Genomic DNA, 19,410 nt, shown 5'->3' with positions numbered 1-19,410 from the left:
AAACTCACAACCTGACTTTTAACCCCGTTTATCAACATACCATTGCCTGCTGTCCATCTCACAACATTTTCGAGGTCACATTGCAGTTGCTCACAATCTTGCAACTTATTTATCACTCTATAGAGAATAACATCATCCGCAAAAAGCCTTACCCTTTGACTGCTTACGGTGGGACTGTTGTGAAACCGTCTAGCTTTAGGTTGAGAATTTAACCTACACATAAGACGTTCCCGGCTGTCAAGGAATTCAACACATGCATATTATCTGTGTTACTAAAATATTATTCAGTGTTAATGTAGAAGACTAAAGGATAATTTGTCTGCGAGTGGGACCGAAAGATTACGAAGTAATTTTGTTTTCTGTCAAGCTGTGTATGAGTGTAATGATTTTTTTCTTGTTGATTGCAGGTGAGCCCGATGACCGACTACGAGCGAATAAAACGCTCTTGTTTGAAGCGCGGGGAATTGTGGGAAGACCCGGAATTTCCCGCTACTCAGGCGTCAGTTTTCTATCATCAGACGCCGCCCTTCCAATTTGTTTGGAAGCGTCCTAAGGTAAGATCTGAATACTATCTTAAGATTCTTTTTAACAAGAATAACCTATTTGGACTGCACTTTTACTATTTGTCGTATAAATCTGTGATGAAGACTTGCAGTATTATTTTGTTTTACGAGGTTGCCTTCTTAATTCTTTTCTTATGATACCATTTTATCGTAGTGCGTTGAGATAGTTCAAAATTGGTCTTCTTCGTTACTTTCTGTGAAGTTCTCAGTAATTTGTAATCTTTTTAGTTTAAGACTTACAGTACGTGTTCAGGGTTTTTGGTACGAAATAGAGAATAAGACCTCAAAATGTTTATCTTGTTTATCCTTTATTTTAATAATATTCTTCAGTTGTATAGAACAATGAAAATGATAGTATATAATACTACTTCAAGACTAAACCATATATATTTTTGGAGTATCTGAATTCCACGTAGAGAAGACAATGCAAGCATATCATAGCTGAAGACAATAAGAAATACTTGAAATACACAGTAATTTATCTTAGGAAGTATGGAGTCGCAAGGTCGAACATTGAGCGTCTCTGCAGCAGTGGTCGTTTGAGGGGCTACACCGTGTACTTACGATATTGCGGTATGAGCCTTTATGATATCGTAGGCTATTTTAGTGTAGGTAGTGGTATATGTATTTTTAGTTTGGACTTGTATTCCATTTTTCAGTACTTGACATCAGGCAGCATTAGATTTTCCTGCATTGTGAGGATAATAATAATAATAATAATAATAATAATAATAATAATAATAATAATAATAATAATAATAATAATAATAATAATGGTTTTATGTTCCAATAATAATTACTGTTATGATTTTCGGAGACGCCGAGGTGCCGGAATGTTGTTCCGCGGGAGTTCCTTTACTTTCCGCTAAATCTACCGACACGGGACTGATGTATTTGAACACTTTCAAATACCACCGGATTGAGCCAGGATTGAATCTGCCAACTTGGGATCAGAAAGCCAGCGCCTGACCGTCTGAGCCACTGAACCCGGCCATATGAGGAAACATTCATAGAAATAGGCCTACACTCTTGCAGAATGTGGTCGAAAGCCGTCTGGGTTTAAGCTGCCATGATCTCATAATGTGTGTTGTGATAGAGATGGGGTAATGCTAGTTGAGGGATGATTTGAAATCCCGGATGACCCAGGACATATTTCTATATCTCGGTGCCTAAGACCTGGATAAATTATACTGTATTATTAAAAGTAAGCATAGGAACTGTTACAGTATCAGTCCTTTCAATAATCGCCCGGCAGATCCTCTGTCGGTGCTGCTGCTGAGAGAAAGGAACTCTTGCTCATGCCCTAGGATCCTAAAACACGGAGAGCCTCTGTGAAACACTCGACACTATCAAATTGGATCGTCCATAGTCAAAGGATTGAGGAAGAATGCCTTTCATGTCCACGAAGAACGACAGTTCTCACCGTATCGACATGATGGCCTTCAGAAAAGAGCCAAAAGGTTTCATCATAGCCCCAACTGTACAGTTAGAACACCACAAAAGCCAACCAGAAGAGGAAAACCTAGAGAAACGCGACCTATGATCCCACAATCTCCTATTACAAATACAAGTCAAAATACATTCTTCAAGAGATTGAAGTAATAGGACTAATGGTCGGAGCATGCGGCACCATACCTCAACATTTCGCTGACACCTACTACCCATGAAAGGCATGCACGAAATAGTTACGGTAGCCCTCCGAAGTTCCATTAGGCTCCTGAGGCACCACATATTCAGCTCATAATGGCGTTACTGATAAGAACTTTGAAAATAATGTAATTTCTATGTTTACTCCTTTCACATGTGATCCGTATTACCTTGTCATTCATGTCAGCCTGTTAATACATGAGGTTGGTTTTCTATTTTGGAAATAATAAACCTGTATATAAAGGATACATGGGAAAAAGGGGGAATGTCATATGTTCTACAAACTGAGATAATTCAGTTTGAAAGTTTCAGCCTTTAATACTGTCTACAATAATACATGTACATAAAGTATAATATTATGTAATGTCAGCCTAATGTATTGGTATTGTACATAGGTAATAATGAAAATGTAGAATTAAGTTTTATAATTGAAAAAAATGGAAAATGAAGTAAATGCACATTTCTCACGAAAACAAAGGGGAATGTCAGTCTTATGAACACATTATCACGGAAATGAAGTGGAATGTCACATTTAACAAAACCTATAAAATAACATTATTACCCTGTCAATTAATAGAGAGGAAGTGTATCAAAGAAGGATCTTCATTCTGGTCCACAAAATGATCTAAGGATGTGCAGATCAGAAAGTGTTGCTGCAGAGATGGAATGTAAACCTGAAAAAGAAATAAATTACCGGTACACATTTAAAATCTCATATTCTCAGCATGTTTACGAATGTAGAGCAACTTCATGTACACTAACGCTTGTACTTACATTCATAAGATGACTCTGGAAGAACGAACTCACTAACTGGTGTTTCTGAGAAGTGTAGAGTTGATCTTGGAGCATTTACAACAGGTCTTTCCCAATGGCCATTATGACTGTCTTTGTATTCCATGAATTGTGGATGCTCAATGCAGATGACAAGTTATCTTATACGTCTAGTTTTAAAAGGGCAAAAATTTCTGTACAAGGGAGTCAAAAACGTGGCCCATTGATGAATCATTGGTTGATCAACTTCGATTACATGGAAAGGGAAGGGCTTGTTTCTGGCACTCCTAAAATGATTCACTCAGTCTTCTGGCATTTCAGTTGCAAATTTCTGATTAATATTTCTATCGCAGTCTAGGTACAAGTGCCCACGAATTGGAAATATTTTCACAGAATCGAGGCGTTTGGCATGATGTCCACATGTAGAATCACAGAAGATTATGAAGTGTTTTATCTCGTCACAAAGTTCACAAAATATAAAATGATATAACATAGAACACACTTCAGCTGATGCTTTATGTGCAAATGTCTCTGAGTATGTATAGAATACAGAGTGTCCACTAGACAAGACATGTATATTGAAGGAGAACAGTGAGAGCTGTCTATGGTAATACGCGTTATTCATGGATAAACTAGGTATGCATAAAATTCTTTTGGAAATCCATCGCTGTTGCTTCCCTATCAAAATCTTTCTTGGAAGTGAGCTTTGCAAGTCATTTACATGTATAAAACTGTTCAGCTTCTTTAAGATGCAATTTGTTTTGAATGCCTAAATGATATAATTGAGCTTCAATTTCCTTACGCTCTGCACAATCTTTAAGTGATTCTATTTTTGACATTCTAATGTTAACCTTAGCTGGATATGTGTCACATGTACTGCACGTATCCGTGCAAGGATATCCAAAACGTATATTAAATTTGTTACAGAATATTTTCCGGTAGGTTTCATATGACACAGGACTATTTGGATTCTGCTCCATAACTCAACTCGGCATCGTGTAAAACAGTGCTGACGCATACCAAGCTGACATTGCCTTTTTGTTTCTTGTTCTGTGGTGACATTCCCCTTTCATCAATTGTACATGTTTTCTGAAACTTGTTATATTTCCGTGACTGCTCTCTTTACTTGGTTGGACATTGTCTTAAACTATTCTCTTGACCATAAAGTATATAAGGGTAGTGTTAATTCATTTTTTGTTTTACATTGACATTCCCCCTTTTTCCCCTGTACCCTTCATATATATACCGGGTGTTCTGGTATTCGATCCCGCTGTCTTGGTGGGTGGAACGTAACGAAGTGCGCTATACAATGAATTGAGTATGCCTTTCTACCTTAAAGTATAGAAATTTAACCAGCTAATTAGTGCAGTTAGTTAGGCCCTGATTTCTGTGTTTGAGATAGCATTATCGAATCCTAACTCAGTCGGTTGGTGTTTATGTATCCTGAAATATGAAGGACGTTGTCATTAGGCCTATATTGAAATAAATTGTTGGAAGCAATATTCCAGCACTTTGTCTCGTAACACTAATAGTGCTCGAAAACTCATTAAACAGATTTCTTTATTTTATTTTATGATTTGCTTTACGTCGCAACGATACAGATAGGTCCTATGGTGACGATTGGACAGGAAAAGGGTTGGAATGGGAAGGAATCGACCGTGCCCTTAATTAAGGTACAGCCCCAGCATTTGCCTGGTGTGAAAATGCGAAACCACGGAAAACCATCTTCAGGAGTTCGAACTTTTTCCCAGAATGCAAGCTGATAGCTACGCGACCCAAACCGCGCAGACTGCCGCTCGGTAAAACTATTATTATTATTATTATTATTATTATTATTATTATTATTATTATTATTATTATTATTATTATTATTATTATTATTATTATTATTATTATTATTGTTACGGACTTTTCCGTGGTAGGTAGAGGTGAAAGAAGGTGCGGGTGTGAATGGGTTTCAAGCTACGAAAATATAGTGCAATGTAAAATTAATTTAAAAGTTAACAAGGTTATATTTTCTTTTCGAAAACAAAGAAATAACAAGCATGGCAGGTACAAAGTAGCAATTCAAAAGGGGTTAGTTACAATATTTACAGAATTTGGGCTTCGCGCCCTGACTTCACAATGCTTGGGCAATCAGCTCAGTTTTACCTCAAACACAAGTTTTAACAGAGGGGGAGAAAACCCCGTTCATACCTAGGAGCCCTTGCTCCAAATTACACTGAAAAACCTCCATGAGGCATACAACCCAGAATTTTCAAAAGAGCCACTCGCTCTCAAAATTTAAGCCTCTCCCAGGCCACACCAAACTCCACCTTCAAGTTGTCCTCAACGGACATAAACACAGGGGTAAAATACCCAATCTACTGAGGTCTATTAAAAGAAAAGCAGGTTAATTAAATGACCTCTAAAATAACAATTTGAGAGGAGGCGAACTTGCACTCCTAATACACTTTGATTAAGACCTACTTGGCACTAGGCCGTTAATACAAGGGCTAATCCCATGCTAAAGAGGTGACTTAAGAAAAGAACAATTTGTTTTACATTAACGAAAAATAGGTTGAGAAAATAAGTTCACCTCAAGACAATGTGAGTGGGAGCTCGAGAGGGTTAGCACTCTCTATCCCAATATGTCGTTTTAAAAGAGAATATATGAAAGGAGTAGTTACATTTTAGGAAAAGGTTACATGGCTGAACGCTTAGAACCCGCCCCGAAAGTTAAACTGCTGAGCTAGCAAAGAAAGAAGTTATTAATCGGCCATTACCTTGTGTTGAACGGCTGGAGAAGAAAGAGGCGCTTCCCGCCCCCTGCTATGTACTTAACACACTGAAAGATGGAACAGAAGTGGCCTAGAGACCCAAAAATCAGCAGTTTAAATACTCTCGCGGAAGTTTCTAGGCGTTAGGGGAAAGAAAACACCCTCCCACAAACTCTTGAAATTAAATTTTCTCCAAAAAAATAGTTCTTTGACTCCGCACTAGGTTGCACTATTGTAGATCTTCAGTAGTGTCCTCTAGAAGAGAAAGTTCACACTTCTTACTTCAAGCGAAACAAAAACACACCAAAAATGACACAGTTCAAAAACTCAAAATTTTCCACGTGGTGACATCTTCTGAGAAGGTAGAAAATTAATACTGTCAATAAAGTTCAGACTTCCTCCAGCAGAGGAGTTTCAACAGGCGCACATTTTAAATTAGCGGAGTGGAGGTGTACCGCCCGGTACAATTATTATTATTTAATCCGTTCATCGTCCAGGATTGGTTTTTCCCCGGACTCAGCGAGGGATTCCACCTCTACTGCCTCAAGGGCAGTGTCCTGCAGCGCGAGACATTTGGTCGAGGATACAACTGGGAAGGAGGGCCGGTACCTTGACCATGGCTTCACTTTATATGCTTAACAGGGGTCTTGTGGGGGACTGGAAGATTAGAAGGGATAGACAAAGAAGAGGAAAGGAAGCGGCCGTGGCCTTACGTTAGCTATCATCCCGGCATTTGCCTGGAGAAAAAGTGAAAAACCACGGAAAACCACTTCGAAGATGGCTGAGGTGGGAATCGAACACCCTCTACTCAATTGACCTCTTGAGACTGAGTGAACTTCGTTCTATACGTCGTAACACTTTTCAAAGTTTGTAGCAGAGCCTGGAATCGAACCCTGGCCTCCGAAGGCGGCAGCTAATCACACTAACCACTACACCACAGAGGTAAACATTTAATTAATTTATTTATTTTTATGTATTTACTTATTTATTTTGGACATGCTCGTGCTGTATGTATTGTTCAACGCAATTGCATTTCTGTGTATGATTAAATATTCTATGGCACGTTGATAAGTCGAAATTGTGATGTATTGAGACAAGTCCAGTCTTGGAATGCCATCAGATTGCTTCGTGTATCTGCCTTTGCTCGTATCCTGGGAGGAAACCATGCAATATCTGGCCGCATTCCGCATGCGGCCGGCCAACCTCCCGTTAGGGCCAGGGCGATCGTTTCTGAAGAAAAGACGTCCCGCGGCTGACGGGCATCTGCTGATTCTGCGGAATGTTGACATTATGGAAATTCAAGAAAAAGTACCTCTATGAAGTAATTCTACCGCAGAGATATTCCTTTTTTCACTCATCCACATCAGGGTTTGCGGAAGCAATGACATTGATATTGTAAGTTTTCTTCAAAAGTACCGGGCTGTGTGGGTCAGACAGTTACTATTTTTTTTACAAGGTGGTTTACGTCGCACCGACACAGATAGGTCTTATGGCGACGATGGGACAGGAAGGGGCGAGGAGTGAGAAAGAAGCGGCTGTGGCCTTAATTAAGGTACAGCCCCAGCAGTTGCCTGGTGTGAAAGTGGGGAAACCATGAAAAACCATATTCAGGGCTGCCGACAGTAGGGTTCGAACCCACTATCTCCCGAATACTGGATACTGGCCGACTGCAGCTATCGAGCTGCCCAAGCGGGCAGGTTCGATCCTGGTTCAATACGGTGGTATTTGAAGGTTCTCAAATAAGTCAGCCCCGTGTCGGTAGATTTACTGGTACGTAAAAGAACACCTGTGAGACAAAATTCCGGCACCTCGGCATCTTCGAAAACCGTAAAAGTAGTTAGTGAGACGTAAAATATTATTATTATTATTATTATTATTATTATTATTATTATTATTATTATTATTATTATGTACGGGTATGTGGGTTAGGCGAACATTTTTATTTGACGTGTATAGCTCGCAAAGAAATACAAACCTCTTCAGTTAACTATCAGGTGTTGCGAAGAAAAAGGATGCGCAGATCTAGCAAGTTGTTTGAACCCAACACTCGCCCACTCGTGACCTGTGAGTTTCAACAGACCCCGAGCCAGGATTCAGGTTCAAGGCTGAACAGAAGGCTGTAAAAGGGCAATGTTGTGATACCTGTAGCAGACGAGTGAATGAGGCTGGGGAATACAAACAGGACGTTACTGCGGAATTTATCTGCATGTGTTTCCTATATCTCTTGTTGTTTTTGTTGTTGTTGTTGTTGTTGTTGTTGTAATGGTCTACCGCCATGGCCTGGGACTTCGCGTGGAAGTTCATCGCTCTATTGGCCACTGTTCGAATCCCAGCTTTCCCGGGTTTAGAAGGCAAGGACAACGTGGACTTGCGCTCCATTTACAATATGAAGAATAAAAGGGTCCATTTTAGCGGCGGTTTTCCGATATTTCAGCGCTTTAAGTACAGTTGAATGTTCGCAAGGTAATTGACACTGCAACTATACATCCATTCCCCTTCCGACTAATCCGCCAGTACGAACGCTATATGAATCGGTTATTTTTATGGGAGAGCATAAGTCAGTTTTTGGCGGAAACAAGTTGATGGTGGTAGACGATTCTTTGCGGGTAGGTTCATCTTTTAGTTGTGCAAGGATGTAAGTCTGACCCTTAGAAGTGTATCATCCGTATCTTTTCTTTCAGTTTATTTATGTAACGGCTTAAGTCAGCAGCGTTTCTGTGCTCATTGTTGGGAAGATTAGATCTGCATTATTCAGTTGTTTTCCGTTTCGCAGTTGGAGGTACTGCTACATCTTTTGTATTATAATGTGGAGGAAAACATTGTTAAGTTTACTGAATGTGTGGAAGTATGGATTTTAGTGATGATGATAAACATATAACTTTATTTACTAAAAGGTGCTCTTCTAAAATGTTTATATGGTTCTATTCTTAAACTGCGCTGTTGAGGTACAAACTTGAGTTGTTAAAACTCGCCAAAGACGAGGAAATGAGTACATGCTAATAAATATAATTATCAATTCAATATAAAGAAAAATATACAGGTTTATTTATGAAAAGGCACAAGTCCAGCATTAAGAAAAGTTCATATATGCTTCTGTTATTCAACTACATTGTTAAGGATCAAACTTTCAGACATGTGGCGGAAAAAGTACTGACTTAGTTTTCAACAATAATGATCGGGAAGATTTATAAAGTTATTTTTAGTCATTTCCGTAGACGTCTTTGAAGTATGCCCTTTCATAAATAACCGATTCATATACAGTACTCTATACACAGATTATCAGACAGACTCACAGATGACCAGCTCCAGTTGGTTTGGCGCTCGCCGCCTACCCTCAAAGTTACGTTATCAAATCCTGGAGAAATCGATTGACGTTTAAGAGTGCATAAATGCGAAAGACCTGTCAGTAGATTTGCTCGTACTTTAAATAACTCCTGTTGAGGGATGTTGAACACAGAACATTGAATTAGACCTCTCAATAAGTACATCGGACTGTTAACCATCATGTTGTATGAATGATTATTATTATTATTATTATTATTATTATTATTATTATTATTGAATGTTATTGTGGTGGACGATAGTGTTATTTGTGGTGTACGAATTGCAGGGATGTTGGGAACAGTGTAAACATTCAGTTAAGTAGTCGGACATAAGTTAACACACATACCCTGATAGTTCTTTCGGTGAAAAGTCACGAGTGGGCGAGTGTTGGGTTCAAACAACTTGCTAGATCTGCGCATCCTTTTTCTTCGCAACACCTGATAGTTAACTGAAGAGGTTTGTATTTCTTTGCGAGCTATACACGTCAAATAAAAATGTTCGCCTAACCCACATACCCGTACATAATAATAATAATAATAATAATAATAATAATAATAATAATAATAATAATAATAATAATAATAATAATGATGATGATAATAATAACAAATATTTTAGTAGTGTGAAAATGTTGAACATCCATTGTGAATTAACACAGGAATAAGGTTTAATTTATCATTTTACATCAAATAGTAGGCCACACATTGTGTCTTTGCTGGTGGGACCTAGTGTTTACAGTGCCCTATGTCTTCTGGTATACGCTAGAGCATTGTTGAAACTTTCATTAATCTGTTTCAGTCTTATCCTTGGCTTTGACAATATGAAAGTGACTGAGGTATGAGCGATGCTAGTAATGCAATTCCTTATGTAGCTAGTCCCTGCTATGAATGGTGTGAAACTGTTGCTCATAGGCTCGGTTGGTCCATGCATTTCGGGGGGCTTGGCAGTGTGATATGTAATAGCAACTTCTAGCTCGGTGAGGAAAGCAAGGGGAACTACCTCAGTCCTAATTTCCCTAGTACGCCTCTTCAGTGATGCTAGTACGCCTCTTCAGTGATGCCTAGGCCATCTATGACAGCTGATGGCGGAGCTGTTGAGGATCCAACCAGCCTTCGGGCTGATGACTAAACATACATACATTACTGTACTCTTCTGAAATGTGGAACATCACATGTGGAAAACATATTTTGTACACATAATAATATAATAATGTTGTTTGGATCATCAATCCGTAGTCTTGTTTGATGCCACCCTATCCTGCACTAAACTTTTCATTTCTTCGTAACTATTACATCCTACATCCACTCTAATCTATCATATTCGTACCTTGGTCTAACCCTGTCATTTTAACCGCCCACAATCTCCTCAAAAACTAACTGAACAAGTCCTAGGTGTCTTAAGATATGTCCTATTATTCGGTCATTTCTTCTTTTCAAATTTCTCCAAATCATGCTCTCACCAGTTAGATTCAGTATCTCTTCATTCATGATTCGATCTACCCATTTCACCTTCAGCATTTTCTGTAACTCCGCGTTTCAAAAGCTTCTATTTTCTGTCTTTCTGAGCTAATTATCGTCCATGTTTCACTTCCATACAATGCCACGCTCCAGAGGAAAGTCTTTCTAATTCCTATATCAATGTTCGAAGTGAGCAAATTGCTTTTCTTAAGAAAGACCTTCCTTGCTTGTGCTAGTCAGCATTTTATGCCATCCTTCCTTCTGCCATCACTAGTAATTCTACCTCCAAGTAACAATATTCATCTACTTCCTTTAACACTTCAGTTCCTAATCTAATATTTCTTCCATCACCTGACTTTCATTCGACTGCATTCCATTACTTTTGTCTTGGATTTATGTTTTATTTTCACCTTATTTTTGTGCAGATTGTAGATAATTCCACTTTCCCGGTATCTGATCCCGATTACCTTCAGAATTTCAAATAGCTTGGTTCAATCAACATTATCGAATGCGCTGACACACACACACACACACACACACACACACACACACACACACACACACACACACACACACACAGAGAGAGAGAGAGAGAGAGAGAGAGAGAGAGAGAGAGAGAGAGAGAGAGAGAGAGAGAGAGGACGAAACAGTATTTTGTATTTTTAGGTTGCTTGTATTATTTGATCTATTAGTCTTCAAGATGTCAGGGCTCTTATCCTTCTTGTTGGATTTGATGATGTAGATGTTAACATATATAAATCTGTCGTTCTTACTTTATTACAGTCTTAACGAATAATTAGATATCCCGGTACACTTGTCCTGGCGAATTATACTGGAGAGCTTTCTTTGATTGATCTTGGGAAAATGGCACAGTTTTCTGGAAGTAGGAGGAATGCTAAAGTTGCAAGATCCCTTATCATTAGTACTGTGACTCTTGGACATAATTCATTTTCCGGTAGAGCCGTAACCCATATGAGTTTCGTTATTTTCTGCTAGACATCGATGGAAACGAGAACACTGAAATAGATTGCATGTGGACAGGTAACGTAATTCATCAGACCTGATGATAATGCTTGTTTAAAAAGGTTTATTAGGAATGAAACCATACTTTTCAGTGTCGACTTAGTTAAATGTAACAAAAATTTTCAGTCTGTCAAACACACTGCAATTATATTATAAATTATAACACTGTAAACATACTTGTAAAGATGCACTATTATACAAAGAATGACATGTTTCGTTCTACAAGAACATCATCGGATTCTATCAAATCACCTAAAACATGCTTGTATAGGGTTATTCACCTAAGATGTTACACGGAAATAACGTCTAAACCATTAAAGATATCGGTATTCTGTTTTATTTTTAAATGATTTCCTGAGGCTTGTAAAATAATGTGCTACGTATTCTCATGGGGTGATTAATGACCGAGATATTGATACTGACTCCATATTTTGAAATGGAATGGCACAAATTCATACGGCTGCTCTAAAGGTTCAACTGCGTACAAGTTCAAATGTGTAAGCATTTTCAAAATCGGACAGTTACTTTTTGGGATATCAATAAAAACAGCATGCGCGGTTTTACACGCTGCATCAGACAGCATGCAGTCGGCCAAGGACATATTGATGCGCAGGCAGTATCCTGGGTGTGATTCCAGCCACACAATGGATACCAGGGAGGTAAGCATATCGTACACATGTGATGGGTTCGCAAACTGTGCATGACAGGCAAACTCATGACAGAACAGGAGGGTTGATGTTTTTAAAAGGAATAAAATATTTACTTTGACTTCAAAGGAACATAACGAAAGCTATAATTGTCACTGGTTTGAGTACAGTACATACTACTGTATGAATTGAGAAATAAACGTAACACACAACACCTGAAGAGATCCTTCCAGAAAAGCAAATGAACAATGTCCGAGGTAGACTTCACTGGAAATGTTCCTAAAGGCGTGGGCTCGGGAACATAACATCTCGTCAGTGTAATTGTTATGACGCTGACATTTTTCATTTAGAGACAGTGTTGGCAACGAGTTCGGTACTTGATGCGACCTGAAAGTGATTTTCATGGTGTCCCATATTCAATACCAGGCAAATGCCGGATTGGTACCTTTGAGATAGGCCACGGCCGAGGTCCTTTCCAAATCCTTCTCATTTCTATCCGTGAGGAAATACGCCAAACTGAGCGCAACCTGTTACACATGGATTTCAGAACAAAACAAAAGAAAAAGAAACTTCAATCTCCCTTCCCCGTTGTGTGTTTACCAGTCATACAATTACATTGCAGACCCAGGGTATGTTACGGTGCATCACATTATGTTTACGATAGCTTACAGTACATGCCTGGTATCCGTTCTGTGGCTGGAATCAATACCAGGATACAGCTTGCGTGCCAATACGTCCTTGGCCGACCACACGCTGTCTGATGCGGCACGCAAAAGCCCAAGTGCGGTTTTTATTGATATCTCAAGGAATAACTCTCCGATTTTGAAAATACTTGCACATTTGAACTTGTACGCAGTTGAACTTTTAGGCCAGCTGCATGTATTTGCGCTGTTCCATTTAAAAATATGAAGTTAGAACTAATATCTTGGTTATTAATCACCCCATGAGAATAAGTAGCGTGTTATTTTACAAGCCCCTGGGTATCATTTACGAATATGAAAACAGAATACCGATATCTTTAATAGTCAAGACGTTATTTGCGTGTAACATCTTAGGTCAATGACCCTGTATAATTTCTCTTTCTCGGTATCTGAACCCGATCACCTTCAGAATTTGAAATAGCTTGGTCCAATCAACATTATCGAAAGAAAGATTTTTATTTTAACTTTTGCATTTTTACAGCTATGCGTATAGTGTTATAATTTATATTGTAATTGCAGTGTGTTTGACAGACTGAAAAGTTTTTTGTTACATTTGTTTAAAAAGCAGAACAACGCACATTTTTCCCTTCATTATAACAATTGAAGGTATGGGTTTAATGATTCGAGGATTCTGGGAAATACAGGGCCTCACAGACTGAATACCAATAGAACTCTTATTGATCAAGAAAATAAAGTAGAAGAGACTGCTACGAGTGAATGGAACGTTCCTGCCGTAACTAACAATCGACAAAAAATAGTATTCCAAAGGCACAAAAACGCTATTTTTTACCCTTTCTTTTCACTGAACTACGCGAAGATGAGTTAGTATGTTTAGGGAAGTACATTGCCGTCATATGTGGAATAAGAAGCAGTGTTGTGTGCTACAGATAAAGGGCAATGTTAGCCCCTGGGCCCCCGCACTGGCCCCATTCTCTACTCCAACCGGTTCGAGGTAGGCACCTGTACCCATTATGGAATGTTTCAACTACGGTCCAACCGTTGTCTGTCCGCCTATCTTCATTGTGGAACACATGCATGTCAAACGAACGTTTCTCATACTTGCTTTTTTAACCACTGCAGTTTGATGGAAACAAAATTACAAATCGTAGATCTATATCACATGCTTTCGTGCTAACTGTAGTTTTCTTTAAAAGTTTTCCAGGTTTCGTCTTGTCTGGAGTTACTCTGTTCAGTCAGCTCTTTATAACATCAACTCAGCGCAACGCTAATTTCACGATATAGCGTGCGTGTACGAATACAATCCATTGCATTATTCAAATAACACATCCCCATTATAGATTGTTCATGCCTTTCAGCGTTCAGTCTGTAAGCCTCTGCGAATATAATAATAATAATAATAATAATAATAATAATAATAATAATAATAATAATAATAATAATAATAATAATAATAATAATGCTCTCGGCCTACATCTACGGAACTCCAGCAGCTAAGGAAGGAACATTATTTAATGTATTGTAACCTACGCAATTTCACGTGCAATTAACACATAGTTAACCTTAATGAAAACAACGATGGCATCAGCAATACAACCATAATACTGAAAGTTAACGTTGTGCCTGGTTTCTTTGATTCTCTTTTGACACGTATTTTTGAGTATCTCGAAAAATGTTGCTGTCCTACCCGGTGCGATCCATTTAAAAAAAACCAATATTCTGTAATTTCCTATCCCATCGTCGCCATAAGACCTATCTTTGTCAGTGCGATATAAATTGTAGAAGAAATACATAGCCGTTCTGCCTCAGTCTGTACTGTCTTAGAATGCCTTTTTTCAGTTCTGCTATTTTTCTGAAGTCGTTATTATTAAATAATTAATGTTATTCGCTTTACGTCCCACTAACTACTCTTTTACGGTTTTCGGAGACGCCGAGGGGCCGGAATTTAGTCCCGCAGGAGTTCTTTTACGTGCCAGTAAATCTACCGACACGAGGCTGACGTATTTGAGCACCTTCAAATACCACCGGACTGAGCCAGGATCGAACCTGCCAAGTTGGAGTCAGAAGGCCAGCGCCTCAATCGTCTGAGCCACTCAGCCCGGCATTATTATTATTAGTATTATTATTTGACGGTGGTGGTGGTGGTGGTGGTGGTTGATGATTATACATTTTCCAGACTTAAGTTTCCTCTGAACCTTTGGAGGTTTTGTTACTAGAAGCAACATTTCAAAAGTTTTTCCGCCATTCGTGGAAATATGTTCATGCTAATTCATGCGATGCGAGCCAAGTGTTTGACGTTGTTTGGGGTACTGAACGTTTTTAAAATGTATTGATCTGTCTGAATTTACAGATGATCACAAGGATGTAAAATACTACAGTAAGGTTATACATTAATAGCCTACACTGGTTATAAATAGAGGAAGTGAAATATGTAATCAAAGAGAATGATTTGTGATTTGCTGAACATTGAGTGCATAAGGATCCCTGTATGTGATGTGTCAATGTCCTGACTGATCCCTTCGTCCCTGTGTAGTGCTTCAGTTGTGACAGTCAAGTACGTTTTCTTGTGGCCTGGGCTCCAGAGTTACAACACGGACGAGTTCTGTGACCCATAATGACGTGAATGAGCTGAGTCGTGTTCTACTCCGCATTTTCATAAACGGCATTGTACTCTCTCCGAGGTGTGATCATTGACTTCTTTCAACTACGGCACGATCCTGTACCATAACTTCTTGATGCACTTCCGCCCATTTCGTGCCGGTATTAGTATAGGAAGGGAAGACACCGTGAGAGAGCTTGCGTTGTTACCTGAGTGTAATTATCGCATTAATACGTCTACGTTCATACATTTTAGGACAATATTTTTCCAAAATTCTCTGCACTCAAGAATATCATTCGTATTTAATTTGAAAATATTCATTACCTTATTTCTGTCATTTTAATTCGTTTGGGTGTGAGTTCAGCTGACCTTTCAGCTGTGAGGCTGGCTCTAGCATGCACTTTCGCATGTTGCGTGGTTGTAAGAAAACCAACCCAAGACGGTGATAATGAGACTTATTAAGCCAGGAGACACATGAGTAGGCAAGCTGGTTCCTTTTCTATTTTCATTGCAGCACTTCTTAACTATGAAATGCACCAACTAGCATGGGATGTATACAGCCACCATCGTTTGGCTTACACATAACGTCAAATACAGAGGTTGGCAATAGATGTATCTGTCACGCCCTGAATATGATGAAGAATAATTTATACGTAAGAAATGTGACTCTACAAGGGAAAATATGAGGATGATTACCAAGTCGTATTTCCTCTTAAAATTACAATCACCAAGAGAAGAAAATTTGAGGGTGATTGCCAAGTTATTATTCATCTTAAAACAATCATCACCATCACCACGAGGAACTGTTGTAGACTACAACTCGTTGGTTGAGTCATCAGCTTGAAGGCTGGTTAGACAGTCGATATTTCCACGATCGGGCGTCAATAAAAGGGCTTAACAGGGGAATGATGGGTGGTAGTTTCCTGTTCCTTTTCTCACTGAGCCAGAAGGTGTACGTATGAGACTGCCAGTCCGACTGAAATATATGCACCACCTGACTTTACAAGCTATACATTCACACACAAAAGCTGCCTGGACAAGGAATGGCATTGGTACTGCTCAGGCGTTATGAGGGACCTATCCCACGCCGAGACCACGAAACCAGAATGTTGTTGATATCATTGGAGTCTTAATGGAATTTCTAGTTCGCATGCCCAGCATATGCTGCTAATAGAAAACTTTGTGCACAGGAGGGCTATAGAAATTTAATCTTCGACAGGAAGACTATTTATCGGATATATGAGTTACATTTCAAGCCCTGCATGAAGACCATAGTTTGAATGGAATAGTCTTGCGCCTGGCTATATCGGCACCAAACGCGTCTGTGAACCAGTATTGTATACTATTACCGAGTAAGAAGGATACGACCGAATCTGTTCATATTCAATCCGTTCTGTCGGTGCCTAATCTGTCTCTTCAGGTAATTCTTTTATTTGTCGTTGAATCGTACCACCACCACCTACGACAACACCCTTTTACGGTTTTCTGTTTAAATTCTCATTACGAGTGAAAAAAATAATTGTATGTCTATTAGTACATACTAGGCATTAATATAATTATTTTTGTTGACACAATGAAAATACAAGAAGTGCACTGTTTAAATAATTTAGATAGTTGTAACGAGTTAGGAATGGTAAATGCTTATGGACACAATATTTATCATCACTTGAGAACTATTACCACGTAAGGATCCAGTAATTCCAACCTTACACCAGAAGTAAAAAACCATATCAAGCTGTAAATATAGTTCATATATCTAAGTAATAATTGGTCTCTCATAATCAAATAGCTAAACTAATTTGTAAGTAGAAAAATACGTCATTTTGCGTACATATTTGTCCATACACGATATTGAACCACTACATTTGACTATATTCTGTTAGCTACGAGGTGTTGTCTCTTAAGCGATGGTGGCAAGACCGGTCGGCTATGCAATGTTTGGCCCAGAAAGACCGGCGCATTGTGTTTGCTGACTGGCTTATCCAGGCCCCTTATTACATTCCATGAATAGGTCAGAGGTAATACAATGATGAGACCTTTAACGTCTGTCGTGAGCAGCGAATGAAGGAAGAGTCCCTGTAAAAATGGTATCAGACTCCACAGCCTTTGGTCCAAGGGGTCCCGGATTAGATTCGCGGCCGAGTCGGCGATTTTAAGTTCCATTACTGTCTCTGGGACTGGGTATTTGTGCTGGCTTCAGTATTAGAATTCATATTTGCGGCCATATGTTCTTCTTCACGCCATCCCTACGTGGATAAATGCATTCACCATTGCTTCGTTCTGTGACGATTGTAGTGTGGTGAGATATGTATTAAGATCTATATTTTGCTGGTTTTTTTGCTTTACGTCGCACCGACACAGATAGGTCTTATGGCGAAGATGGGACGGAAAAGGCCTAGGAATGGGAAGGAAGCGGCCGTGGCCTTAATTAAGGTACAGCCCCAGCATTTTCCTGGTGTAAAATGGGAAACTACGGAAAACCATCTTCAGGGCTGCCGATAGTGGGATTCGAACCCACTATCTACCGGATGCGAGCTCACAGCTGCGCGCTCCTAACCGCACGGAGTGTTTTAAGATCCACACAGCTACACTTTCGTCTCGAGAGTAGTCAAATGTATTTAAATGTTCAGATGACAACCCACAGCTGGCAAGAGACAGTCGCAATGGGTGTCATTTAATGTTATTCAGTGGCGGAGTATTATGTCCTCACAGACGCACAGGTCACCTATATGAAATACCTGCACCGGCAGTCTCCGGAGGCCAACTGTGTTCACTCAATCCGAATCAAAAATGAACTTCAGGAGGTAAAATCTTCCTATCGTTCTCCTGCGAGCAACGTCTTGCATTAGCAGCTGACATTCCGCATGTGAACTGCCTGTAGATTGATGCTTTCAACGATTTCAATAACAATATGGTCTAGGTTCCTTGTCGTCTTCGTATCGTCAAAGCTAAGGTTAAATCTGAGGCAGAGGGCCGATGACCTCGATGTTAGACCCCTTTAAACAACAAGCAAATCTGAGGCAGACAGGTCTGTAAAAAGTAACAAACCTGGTTCAGCCCCATACCAGAAGACATAGGGTCATCGCTGAAACATTGGGAAGACTTGTGTAAGGTTGAGGAAATTGAAAGTGACACTAGACTGCATCATCTCGCAATGCAGAAGGAGCGCAGTGTGTGAAAAGACGTGGACAAGAACGTATCGTATTAAGGACCAAAATTACCTTCATGATATCACTATTTACTGTATTCACATCATCTCAGCCTGCGAGGGAGGGGCTGTGGTCCTATTAGCCATACATCCCTTGTACATCTTAACAAATACAAAAGATGTACCGAGCTCGATAGCTGCAGTCGCTTAAGTGCGGTCAGTATCCAGTATTCTGGAGATAGTGGGTTCGAACCCCACTGTCGGCAGCCCTGAATATGGTTTTCCGTGGTTTTCCGTTTTCGCACCGAGAAAATTCTGGGGCTGTACCTCAATTAAGGCCACGGCCGCTTCATGCCCACTCCTAGCCCTTTCCTGTCCCATCGTCGCCATAAGACCTATCTGTGTCGATGCGGCGTAAAGCAACTTGTAAAAAAGGACATATACCAAAATATAAATTATTATATTGTTGCAGAAATGAGTAAACAAAGGAGGGCACTTGCAAAATTCTTTCTAAACCAAATTCCTTTCCTGGGTGTTCTAATCTCCACAGTTCAATCTGTCGTATCATCTCATATCAGGAAAACTGTACAGTATAAATTTTGATTAAATTATATGTTAGCGTATGGCTTTTTATTGTCTGGGATATCTGAGGACATGTTCGGCTCCCCAGTTCAGTTAGGGCTTCTCTGCTTTTCGCGGTGCACGCTGCTGTGTGAGTCCGGCTCCATGGCTAAATGGTCAGCGTGCTGGTCTTTGGTCACAGGGGTCCCGGGTTCGATTCCCGACAGGGTCGGGAATTTTAACCTTAATTGG

General features: G+C 39.6%; 1 protein-coding gene across 2 annotated transcripts in view; it reads left to right on the top strand.

The window, feature by feature from the left end:
* Positions 1-19,410, top strand: part of CalpC (calpain-C) — a 459,003-nt gene that overhangs the window by 73,561 nt on the left and 366,032 nt on the right. For both annotated transcript variants that reach the window (XM_067135487.2, XM_067135486.2), the window contains exon 2: positions 408-554. In XM_067135487.2, the coding sequence (XP_066991588.1) occupies positions 417-554 (138 nt within the window). In that variant the 5' untranslated portion in view covers positions 408-416. The remainder of the gene's footprint in view (positions 1-407; positions 555-19,410) is intronic.

Source organism: Anabrus simplex, chromosome 1, assembly GCF_040414725.1.
Source record: "Anabrus simplex isolate iqAnaSimp1 chromosome 1, ASM4041472v1, whole genome shotgun sequence".
NCBI lineage: Eukaryota > Metazoa > Arthropoda > Insecta > Orthoptera > Tettigoniidae > Anabrus > Anabrus simplex.
This window is presented reverse-complemented; position numbering and strand designations above follow the sequence as displayed.